This window comes from Amphiura filiformis, chromosome 8 (assembly GCF_039555335.1).
Source record: "Amphiura filiformis chromosome 8, Afil_fr2py, whole genome shotgun sequence".
In the NCBI taxonomy this organism is placed as follows: Eukaryota; Metazoa; Echinodermata; class Ophiuroidea; order Amphilepidida; family Amphiuridae; genus Amphiura; species Amphiura filiformis.
Window position 1 is genome coordinate 70625939 of NC_092635.1, and position 12899 is coordinate 70638837.

General features: G+C 36.5%; 1 protein-coding gene across 1 annotated transcript; it reads left to right on the top strand.

Moving 5' to 3' along the window:
* The first annotated feature begins 3330 nt into the window (after positions 1–3330).
* Positions 3331–11247, top strand: LOC140159407 (uncharacterized). The gene is made up of 5 exons (XM_072182870.1): positions 3331–3811; positions 6580–6769; positions 8037–8267; positions 9409–10384; positions 10997–11247. The coding sequence occupies exons 1-4, from the start codon at positions 3414–3416 to the stop codon at positions 9532–9534; spliced, it is 945 nt and encodes a 314-aa protein (XP_072038971.1). The 5' UTR covers positions 3331–3413; the 3' UTR covers positions 9535–10384; positions 10997–11247.
* The last annotated feature ends 1652 nt before the right edge of the window (positions 11248–12899 follow it).

The following is a 12899-nucleotide window of genomic DNA, read 5'->3' on the forward strand; positions in this document are numbered from 1 at the left end:
ACAGTTTTGCCAATTTTTCTCAAAATGGGACCCACATGTGGAGTTTTTCTCAAATTGGGACCGTGTTTAATTCTTCTATAACTAGTGAACGGCTGATGGTAGTTTTTGACAATTTTTTTCTCAAATCAGGACCCATATTTAGGGATTTTTCTTGCAAATAAGTGACCCAGGCACATCAACATAATTATGTGCGAGTAGGCGTGACAAGCAAAGTCATTCTCATTTAAATAAAATTCTGTCCCCCATAAGGTACCACGGGAAAATTCGCATGATAATACAATAAAACGTGTGATAGGTATGAATGATTGTGGAATCGATCTAGAGACCTGTTCCCCTGTCATCTTAAAGCCATATTATAACATTTGCTGTTGAGGACGCCCTCACTGATTTTTTAAAATTCATTTTTTACACGATTATATTGTACTTTATTAAACCAATATACCCAGCAAAAATCAAGACTCTAGGTGCTGTAGTTTTGTCAAAATCCGAGATTTTGAATAAAGCGCCGGAACCGGCGTCTTATTATTACGATGGAATTATTAGTCGAACGCATACACGATGTTCACAACACACAGTACGCACACGGCGTATGTGACGGTGATCTACACAACAAAGGGTCGTACCATAACATGACCGAAGGAGTGGTACGTATTGGCGACATACGCGCTGGTAGTAAATTCCAATTTTCTTTGCTTTGCCGTAGTTGTTCGCTCAAAAATAAAAGGGGATATATCTGACAGTAACTACTTACATTATATGTCAAAGAATTGCTAATCTATTTTGTATGATAATGTTATAATATTGCTTTAAGTTACCTTAGAAGTGTCCTCCGGCATGGCTGCCATTTCAATTGTTATACCGTTCCGGTTGCTTTATTGCATACACTCTATACCGAAACGGTAATACCACTTGTTTTGGCAACTTCTTGGGCTGGGAATCCTTCGGGGGGAATTTTCACGAAGCGTTACAGCAATTACGTTATGATACCATTGGCTTGTCATACCCGTCACCACCTGCCACAGCCTCACGCTGCATGACATCAGCTCATTAATATTTATATACACACCGTAAACTGCTAATCCCTGGAATATAATACCACCATCGTGTGTGTATGTCACACTGTCATGACTGTGTGTATGTGTGATTCACATCCACTCTGGGCAACACCAGGGGACGCTGATCAAATTCATCATAGGCATTTTTAAGCTGATTACATGAGTCATAAAGTAGTAAGTCACCACCCTGGACACTTGAGTAGTAGAGCCCATCCATATAGGCTATAAATAAAAATGACGCTACATGTTATTATAATAGTCTATTGTTGTGCTTGTATTGCCACAACTTGAACAAGTGAAGTGGTGATCAATCATTTAATCATTATAAATATTGGTGATGTCATACATACATATCTTTACAATAACAATTATTAATCATGACCCGACCCAATACAGCTGGGTATTTGTAAAATATTAAAGCTTAGATTCAACTTGAGTATCAGTCAACAAGTCACGCACAAGTTCAACCAAGGCAAGCTGTGGATAAATACAAGCATAAATATTTTGTTGAATAAAAGAAGAGAATTGAATTGAACTGTACACACATGGTACCGTACATGACATGTACATGCAGCATTGCATTGTTCATGCATCAATAACAGTCTACATTTTTTACAAAGCAAAGGTTAGTGGAAAATGGATGAAATCCTCCGGAAAACGTCAAAGCCATATAGTTGCTCGAGAAGTCTAGCCACAAATTTACAGTACCGGTACTCACCAATGAGCTTCACATTCAAACTGTCAGCATTCGATGCTAGAAACCATGATTTGCATTCGAAATCTAGCATGATACCATACAAAGCAATGGAAGTTCAGAAGTAAATACAGCATGATGATGATGGGTGTTCGCATCAAAAATATTGCTAATAGTAAAATTGCGCTTCGACAAAATTTTGGACTATTCAAAATAGGCAAATCTTACTCAAAAGATACTAAGTTGACTCATCAAAATAACTTAATCTGGTTATTCCTTCATGTAATTTTACACGAAATTAGGGTTAGGGTTAGGTTAAGGTTAGTTTAGGGTTAGGATTAGGGTTAGGATTAGGGTTAGGGTTAGGATTAGGGTTATGATTAGGATTAGGGTGAGGGTTAGAGTTAGGATTAGATTACACGAACTAATTCCATGAAGAATCGACCCTTAATCTAAATCTTACGCAAAATCAGAATTAACTGAAATTTTGGGAATAAACTGTATGGATATTTACTGAAAATGTCATAAAACGTGGATGTTAATTTTTATACTAGGATCACAAAATAAAATACTTCTTCGAGTATCTCCTTCAAGGTTTGAGGACTGCCAGTCTTAATGGTTCGATCAGGATTGGTCAGAGAGACAATCAGTGGAACATACACTGCAGGGTGTGTCAAAATATTTAAAATCAAAATATCAAACAATATGGTCTGATTTCACCCATCATTAAATTTTGACACCAACATAAAAGCAGTCATCATTTTTAGATAATATTTATTAATATTCAAATGACAAATGTTATAATTTAAAAGGACAATTAAGGTCTTAATAGCGAACTTGTGCATAACATAATCATTGTAAATTGTAATACCTCTACAATGTATGTTTAAAAAAACAACCATAATGTCATTAAATGTGCAAATTGTATGAAAAACTATGTGTTATTGTACATGTACATCAGCTGAGACCATAATACCTAGGTATTTATGGTCTCAGTACATCAGGGTTTACGAAGAACTAGTGCTATTCACTCAGTTTTCTATCAGTTTTTGGCTTGTAAAAATGACCATAAAGTTAGCTCCTTGCTTTGGTCTTCAAAAATCAATATTTCGTAAAAAAAGAAGCATTTTTCTTCATGTACAGACATACAATTTGCATGTTCATACATGTACATTTATATGATGCAATACACCTTTTCGGTAAATCCCATTGGCCTGTGCAGAACTGTGATATTGTCTCTTTGTCACTGTGTACTTCAGACTGAATACAATCTACATTGTAATCAGTGTTTATGTGTATACAGGGCGCCACTAAAATGTATAAATTTTAAAATAATGATCAGTGCAATTTAATAATTCTGGATAAAGGTATGCAATTGATACTTTGTGTGTACACATACATAGTATGAAATACTACTTGCTATTTACAGGTAATAGCTACCGTGCTAATAATATATCACAAAATAAACTAAAAGACGTTAGATATCTAGTACACAATAATGATGGTCCGCAAAATATTGAATGCTTCAATAAATTATTTTTGATCATTTGTCCTATTTTTAAAATTTTTAATTACAGAAGTAACAGAAGAAGATCACGATGAAATCCTGTAAGTTTTGATGACGTGTCGTCCAGTGTGAAAGACTGTGTCAATCAAAGGTTTACATGAGAACAATGGAGCATAAAAATATAAACAGACTCACCATCCCAAATGGAGGTACTGATTCAGAGAGTGGGACCCATCAGTCGGTAGAGAACGGTGGCCCAGCCAGCTCGGATAGTTTGAGGTCTACCCCAGAGCCGTCCCCACCTTTTAACAGTGAGAGTTTTGCCAGAAGAAGAGCTTCATCATTAAGTTTAACACCACTAAAGATTCCAGCCGCTGATAATCAGCAGTTTGCTGGTGGTGCAACAGCAGGAGCAGCTGCTGCTGTTGCTGCAAGTGATCCCGAGGTGGAAGAATGTGCTGAGGAAGGTTTTGAACATTTTACAGAGTTTTTAGTCAATGAGATTGAAAGAAATGGAATGCAACCACCACCTGACTTACAAGAAGATATAGTAAGGTACGGTATAATGCACTGATAAAGATGAAGATTACAATTTTGCTTTTACATTTCGAGTGCTGACTGTCTTAAAGGGGTGTGACCCAAGCGACAGCCTTGTCCCAAATTTGTCTTCATCATTCAAATCAGAGATTCTGATATCAGAATAAAGCATATACATTTTCTCAAATTACCCCAGTAAAATGTAACGCCCAAGATATGTTTTGCTTGGGGGCGCACAGTTTGATTGCCTGGGAGTTTTTTGAAAAAAAAAACCTTCCCCCACTGGTGAGATAAAAAAAAGGGTATTTTGTTCAAAATATTCAAAACGGTACATTTTTTTGTGGAAAACTTGCATAGGGGGCAAATTTTGGAGCAACATTTTGGTAGGCTAAAACTCATTTACTGTGTGTTGTCAACAATGTTGGTCATTCATGTGAACGCTACCATACTTGAGTATGTAGGGTTGTCTCATTTAACCTACCATACTTGAGTATGTAGGGTTGTCTCATTTAACCTACCATACTTGAGTATGTAGGGTTGTCTCATTTAACCTACCATACTTGAGTATGTAGGGTTGTCTCATTTAACCTACCATACTTGAGTATGTAGGGTTGTCTCATTTAACCTACCATACTTGAGTATGTAGGGTTGTCTCATTTAACCTACCATACTTGAGTATGTAGGGTTGTCTCATTTAACCTACCATACTTGAGTATGTAGGGTTGTCTCATTTAACCTACCATACTTGAGTATGTAGGGTTGTCTCATTTAACCTACCATACTTGAGTATGTAGGGTTGTCTCATTTAACCTACCATACTTGAGTATGTAGGGTTGTCTCATTTAACCTACCATACTTGAGTATGTAGGGTTGTCTCATTTAACCTACCATACTTGAGTATGCAGGGTTGTCTCATTTAACCTACCATACTTGAGTATGTAGGGTTGTCTCATTTAACCTACATGTACCATACTTGAGTATGTAGGGTTGTCTCATTTAACCTACCATACTTGAGTATGTAGGGTTGTCTCATTTAACCTACCATACTTGAGTATGCAGGGTTGTCTCATTTAACCTACCATACTTGAGTATGTAGGGTTGTCTCATTTAACCTACCATACTTGAGTATGTAGGGTTGTCTCATTTAACCTACCATACTTGAGTATGTAGGGTTGTCTCATTTAACCTACCATACTTGAGTATGTAGGGTTGTCTCATTTAACCTACCATACTTGAGTATGTAGGGTTGTCTCATTTAACAAAGCTTTTTGCTTTATTCAAAGGTGTAGCCAGGAGGAATTTTCAGGAATAAAATGCGGACGGAAAAGAGTAATATAAAAAATGCCATTAAAATTACTCAAAATCAGACAAAAATGTGGCAAATGGGGGCAGAAATTTGAACAAGCAGGAACAAATTGACAATGGGGAAGGAAATTTGGTTTTGCTGAAGTTATTCCATATCCTACAAAATGGCTATAATAAAGCAAAACAAAGGGAAAGAGGCATGTCATTTGCATTCTGAATTTCACAACTTTAGGGACACTAGATGCATTCTGAATTTCACAACTTTAGGGACACTAGAGAGATGTAGATATGTCGTAGATATGTCAAGAAAATTTTCCATTTTTTTATTTCATAATTGGGGATATTCCAAGCATCTGTGAGCACACGTCAATGGATAGCCAGTTGTCTAACAAGTCTGGAATCCAACAATAGATTGGTAGAACAATGGGGAACTATTGTTATGCAATACAATAGATTTGAAACAGGCCAGTGCCCTGTATACAAATATTTACACATCACTGTTATTTTGAACTTCTCAATTCATTCGGTGATAAAATTCTTAGGCATAGGTGCATTGTTTAATGTTCGTGATACATATTTTTTGTATGTGATATCAATTGATAATAATAGAAATTATTGAATGGGACTTTGTCAACAAACAAAAAACATGTCCAGACCTGTGCTCTGAAACATTTGATTTGTGGTAAATATGTTTATCTAAAAATATCCCTTTTAAATATAGGACATGCTAGATTTCCAATAATTGTTTGTATACATTCATACATGTAAACAGTGTGTACACACATATATTGCAATGCACTGTGGGTTTTTTCTCCAAATGTAAATTGTTTCTATATTTGTTTGTGTGGTGTGTGTTTTCTTTATTAAATATTTAATTCAATTATGAGTAGAACTTGTGGAACGAAAGTTGTAACTCCGGGTTTCACGCTAATGCGATCATCAGACAAATCTGAGTTTCTGATGATCGCATTAGCGTGAAACTCAGAGATGACACAAAGAAAATATCAATAAATATCAAAATATCATGCCTACTGGTTACATAAACGATTATAATTAAATATGCACAAAGTTAAAATAAAGAATTGCAATACAACCCCAAAACAGCATTTCATAACACCACATGAAAACAAATAAAAACTGGCACAGACAAAAACACACTAAAAACAATAGAATGCAGAACTTGTCAAATGTGTGGCTATTGCAGATAAGGCCTTGTAAACCCTTTGGTTTTATTTTTTCATTTCTATCCATTCACTAATCTTTATCTATTTTAATTGTGATTTCTATCATACATCAAAGTCAAGGCCTATTTTGAATAAGGTAGGGATATGTGGCTTGGATTTGTGCAAAACATACCCCAAAAATATATCAAAGTTGATGGATAAGAGACTCTAAAAGATGCTAATTTTTGAATATTTCTGTACAAAATCTGTTTTGATGGGGCATAATATTATTGTCTTGTATCCATTGTTTCTTTTCAGTGCACGAGTCCAGCACACAGGCTCCCAGACTGATCCTCCTCCATCTATGCAAGCAGCAGGTCCACCCACAGCCACGCCTACTGGTTACAAACATCCCCAGTGGGCCAAGAGAGGGAAAGGACTGAGGAAATTAGCAGATGATTTTGCCCAAACCAGGGAGAGGAAGAAGGTCCAAGAGAAAGCTAGCGGAGTACGTACATATCTAGAAAAATTATTTTTGATATTTTTTGCCATGTTTGCATATAATAGGCCTACACATCCATGTATATATCACAGATATAAGCACCTTAGGGACCAACTCAAAAGATTGATGATGTTTTGGGCCAAACCAAAAAAAATAAAAATATTTTGCAGCTATTTTTGTGTTTGCTGGGATGGTGACATGAATCCTTGTCAGGGTACCTTTGAATACAAGCAATGTTTCTTAACTGCAAGTTGGCAATATCCCCCAACCTGACCAGTCTGTGTGCCATATTCAAAATAATATTACCAAAGATTGTGAACAAAATCAACAGGTTTATTAATGGTCTCCTGTGCTGCTGCTTTGATTCCGTTCACTCAATGCAAACCGTATGCCAATGATAACATCGCATGCCCTTTTTGATTCGCTGAAAAAAAACTAGCAATTAAAAAGCTCTACCTTGTATGAGCCCACCTTCGGCTATAAGCCCACCCCCTATTTTTTCTAACCATTCTGGGAACCAGGGTACACTCGGGTATAGGCTCAGTAGTAATTTAGGCTCTTAAATCATATCAAAGCTTTTCTTTCACATTTAAGAACAAATAAAAAAAAAAATCAGTTAAAAATTAACATTTCATACTTATAATTAAGGGCTCACATTGAAATACCCTACCACATTTTCACACAGAAAGAAGGCAGGATTCCCCTCGCTAAGCGCGCGCCTCAGGAAAGCTCGGTCATAAACGGATGGATTATATGCATCAGTGATACACCCTGCCCAGGATTTTAACAAAAGAAGGCTAGCACAGGAAAGCTGCAGGATGGTGCACACCTTACTGTGTAAGGGAATTTCAATATGAGCCCTAAAAACAAATTGACATAGATGATTCAAATTACTGGTATATCAGGCATATATACAAATGGGGAAGATTGTTCTTATTTTAAATTCAACTACTAGCCCCTCCCCAGTTATAAGCCCACCCCTATTTTTGAAGTAAAATTGCCCAGGGGGGGTGGGCTTATACCAGAGTAAGGTAAGAACTCTTGTTGTTTATCTAAAAGAAGAGAGTCACAGCACACAGGCAGGGATGAACCAGGATTTTTTTTTTGGGGGGAAGGGGGATTTTGAAAAAGTGGACTTCCCCCAAGTGGACCTTTTCTAAAATATTGGGACTTCTTTGACCAAAAAAATAAAGCATAAAGAACTTAATTTTTTTTTTTTTTTTTTTTGATTATTATCCTTTCATATTTTGATTTTGTTTTCATCATCATATAGGTAGAAGCTGACAGCATCAGCTGGCGGGAATTCCAAGATCTTCTCTCCGAGCTCTTTCCCCGTGGCATCATAACACGAGAGCGTATTGTGGTACTCTTTTTCTTCTGCACAGATCTGGCCATCTGTATGCTCCAACAGGACCATCTAGAATTATTCCATCGCTTTGTGAGATGGACGTTACAGTACATAAGAAATACAGTGTGCACCTGGGTTGCTAACCAAGGAGGATGGGTAAGTATATGATTTAATATTGTGTTGAATACTCAAGTAGCCAGGGGAAGGGGTCACTCACTGATAATTACCCCCCTTTCAACTTACTCACACCCAATAATCCTGTTTTGTGTTTTGTATGCTGTTACCTAATGACTCCTTGTTAAATAGTTCTGATTTGATTTTATAAGCTCTACTCTCTGACCAGCATTCTTTTCTTCTGCAAACATCAATCAAAATAATGTTATTCAATTCAGACTATTTTTTGACCCTGATGTGTAAAAAATAAGCCAAAGTGTATATTTCTGTACTATTATGGGGCCCAAAATTGTAGCGGAAAGGGGAGGGGAACAGAGCAGGCCCATTCCCCCTAAATTTTACATCGCCCTAAAATTCCCACCTAAATGTCAGATGTTTAATCTGTTCACAGTCTCCTTAAAATTTTTTAATGCTTCCGCAACCACTTCAAAAGTTAGAAGGTACATTGTAATGTCATGGTTAGCATGGCTTATCAGTACTCAACTGAGGTCAAAGTACTGGTATATAAGATAAGATTTTCAGGGAATTGTAAGGGACAATGTTTTTTCATACTGTCAGTAAAACGTCTGTTGCCCAGGCAACACATGGTTCAAGAACCCTTTTTAAAAAAAAAAATCATAGTGTCCATTTTTAATGAAAAAGCATTAAGATTTACATACTGGAGTGTAAAATACACTAACCTTAAGGTGGTACTACATACACCTCCTGATAAATTTTGTGACTAATTTTGCATTTTCCTCAAAAAATAACTACGCACTGGAAACAAAAGTTATGTATATTATAGGGGCAAGGAATCCAATTACTTCGCTGAAATTTCAGTGATTCAAGACAAGTAGTTCATTTTGTTAAGAAATGATTCTAGCGGTACCTCTTTTCTTATCATAAATAACGTACCGTTTGTTTGAGTCACTGAAATTCCAGTGTAGTAACTGGATTCCTTGCCCCTATATACATAACTTTTGTTACTGGAAGTGTGTTATTATTTTTTAGAAAAATGCAAAAATAGTCACAAATTTATCAAGGGGTGTACCACCTTAATGAAATGAATGTATGTAAAGAACTGGTACCCAGATTCAAGCACTGGATCATTTCAATTTTTTGTTTTCATTGGTTTTTCATACAGGGTGCAGTGTTGGCAACTTCAATAGACTACCTGAGAAGAGGGGCACAAATTGCTGCAGCAGGACTGCTACTATACTTTGCCTACAAACTTGTCACCAATGCAACATCAAATACCAGCAATAAATAATGTGGACACTGATCTCAGCATAAATTTATTTAATACTACTGTATGGTGCTAAAGATGTACTTGGCCATACATGAAGGATGGAGTGCCTACAAAACAAGTGCCTTTTAACTGTGTCTTATATCAAATAATGTAATAGTACAGAATTTATTTTGTATTACTAGGGTCCTTGAAACTTGATTTCATGTTTCCCGTCACCTACACGCGTTATGAAATCTCGCCCGTGTTTGTGAACCAAGAATCAGACAAAAAAAAATCATTACATGGTAAAATTGTACTTTAGAATATTTTACTACTAATATTTTAGTGTTCTTCGACTGCAAAATCATTTCAGAAGCAGGGAATAAACAATTCGGTGATACATGTACATGTATGGGTGGCGCCAAAGGGGTATGTTTTGCGATAAATAGAAATTGCCCAAATAATGAATAATGAAAAAGTTGCCTCATTATGAGCTGAAAAAAAAGTATCGGGAAACAGGAAATAGAGTTTGAAGGGCCATATGGTGCTTTCTAGTGTTCTCTTAGAAGAAGCCTAGCCAATTCTCTGAAACATTTCAAGGAGTTGATTCAAGCAGGCCCTTCCTGCAGTATAGCTGCCATTTAGCTATTTGGGCATTCTATATCATGTACACATCTAAACATATGACACCTGGCAGCTATTGCAGATGGAGGCTCTCTTAGGGAACAAACCAAAAGATCGATGACGTCTTATAAATGAAACTAGTTTCGTTTAGGGGGAGGGGGTAAAAATACTTGATTACGTTTGTACAAAATTATCGGTCTGAAGAATGTGTCATTATTATTATTATGTCAAATTTTCAACATTTCTTTATTACGTTTCTGGCAGGGAGGTAGGTAGACTTGCTCAAGTCCTTTCGGACCTGAGGTCTGTGATATGATATCTTGTTCTTTTGTTTCGTTTATATGGCCTTGGTCACTCCATCGCCAAGCCACAGTTCTTTAACATCTTTAAAATAGGCCTACGAGAATAGGCCTATATACATACCAAATTACTCCATTGGTACATGTATACCCAGCCAGTGTCCAAAGTCCCTGATCATGCTGGTTATACTATAATATTTGTCGTGTGCCAATAATCTTTAGTTATCTTTGCTAATTGCCCTAATCTCTTTTTAAGTGCTGAAGATTAATAGGTGTGATATGTTCTCCCCTCCCTCCAGCTGTTTTATATAGTGACAGGCCTTCAAGGAGTTCTTGCTGTTGTGCAAACTGAAGGAGAGAGTGACAGTTGACATATTTGGACATATGGTCCTAGTCATAGTGGTTTACCATAGATGACTTGTGGCTATTATTTTAATATCATAAAAACCATGAAAACACTAGTAGTTCATGGATTAACTGTGGCTTTTGTTTATCAGCATAATGACAAAATATCTCGGAGTAGTATCTGTGTAGAAACCACTATCTTAGAAGCACTTACGCCTTGAAATCAAGGCTAGGAGGTAGGGGGTCAGCCGAGAAACGAAACTAGTTACGTCATCGATCTTTTGGTTTGTTCCCTTAGAAGAAGCCTGTCAACTCTCTTAGTGGCAGCACCGGGGATGAAGGGGGGTGAGGGGGCAAGTGAAATATGTGGAGGGAAAATTTCCCCATATCAGAAAATGTACTTAAAATTGGTAATTTTCTCCCCACAATCATGGGATGTAAAATGAACTTTTGTTCTACCTGGGTATGTTTAAGGGTATCACGAGGTATTGTTGGTGAAGCAGCCAAAAAAAAAAAAAAATAGATTTTCATTATCTGAATCAATATATTATTGAAAAATAACACTTTGGTGTTTTGCAATTTACATTCTACAAATCATATACTTTGAAAACTTGCATTATTTATTATTTTTAATGAATTATATACGTTTTACAACATAACTCAAGAACCACAGGACCTACAAAAGTATATCTGTGATATTTGAATTCTTCTACACGCTCGCTATGAATTGAGCAATGCAATTTTTTTTAATGCTCACTACCATTCGCAAGATGCTGTGAACTACATTTTTTTTGTTGCTGCTTCGACCAACAATACATTGTATACCCTTAAATGCCTCCTTGTGGATGGGGTGGGTGGATTGGGGAGATGCCTTTGGTGCCAGCGATTGACAATGATGAATCTATATTAACAAACTGAAATGTTGCTTTTTTTTAAAGCCAACATTAGTGCCTGGACCTGAAAATAATAATTACATGGACATATTATTATTAAGGGTTTAGCGCAAGAAGGCCCATCTGCAATAGCTGCCCTATAAACATTTGATTAATTTCTGCATTCTATATTATACACATCTCAAAATATGACACCTGGCAGCTATTGTATATAGGGCCTTCTTACACTAACCCATCAAGATGTTTGTTAGTATAAAATAAAAGATGATTGATTGAATGAATTTTTATCTATGCCCATGTATGTGGAATCACTGAAATGTGGGACAGAAAATTTTTCCTAAATCAGAAAATATGCCTATAATTTGGTATTTTCTCCAAAAAATAGCGGAATGTAAAGTGAATTTTTGTTCTCAATGGGTGGGTGGGTGTGCATCCTTGGGGTGGAGGGAGGGGAGGTTCAAATAAGTTTCTGTCAGCAATGGACAATGATGAATATATAGCAAACTGAAATGCTGCACAAGTCTTTTTTAAGAAGCCAATAAGTGCCTGAACCGGAACAAAATAATTATGTGGATATACCAAGGGATTAGTGTAAGAATGGCCTTTGATAGCTGCCATATACCCATTTGACTATTTTTGCATTCTATATTATACACATCTATAAATATTACATGTAGATGTACATGTAGCAGCTATTTCTGATGGGGCATTCTTACACTAATCCATCAAGATACATATTTGTTTGTATGAAATACGATGAATGAATTAATAAATGAATGTTTGATGTTTCTCACACCACAGCCAAGCTGTTTTCTGTTGTTTCTCTCTTTCTCTTTCTGGTCAACACTTTCATTTGCTCTTTGCACTGAAAAGTTGCTCATTATACTGACTGCTCAGTGTCAGAAGTGGATTAGCGCAATAGCTGCCATGTGAACATTTGGCAAATTACACACAGTATATTGTACTCATCTACACATGGCAGCTATTGCACTTACCCACCTCTGGCACTGAGCAGTTGATATATTCCCCAGCGAAGTGGTTACATAACTCTCTGGTAACTGGATCACACACCTTTTGGAATTGGTAGTACATGCTATAGACTTTGTGTTGCGATCATTTCCATTGTGGTGCAGAACTCAAAAGCGTGATCCAGTTGACAGTGATAATCAGATTACACTTCACTGGCGAATTGTGGGGCGAGTCTGTTGAGAAATTTTATGTTATGAGTGTTTCTTTAGTTTGTGTG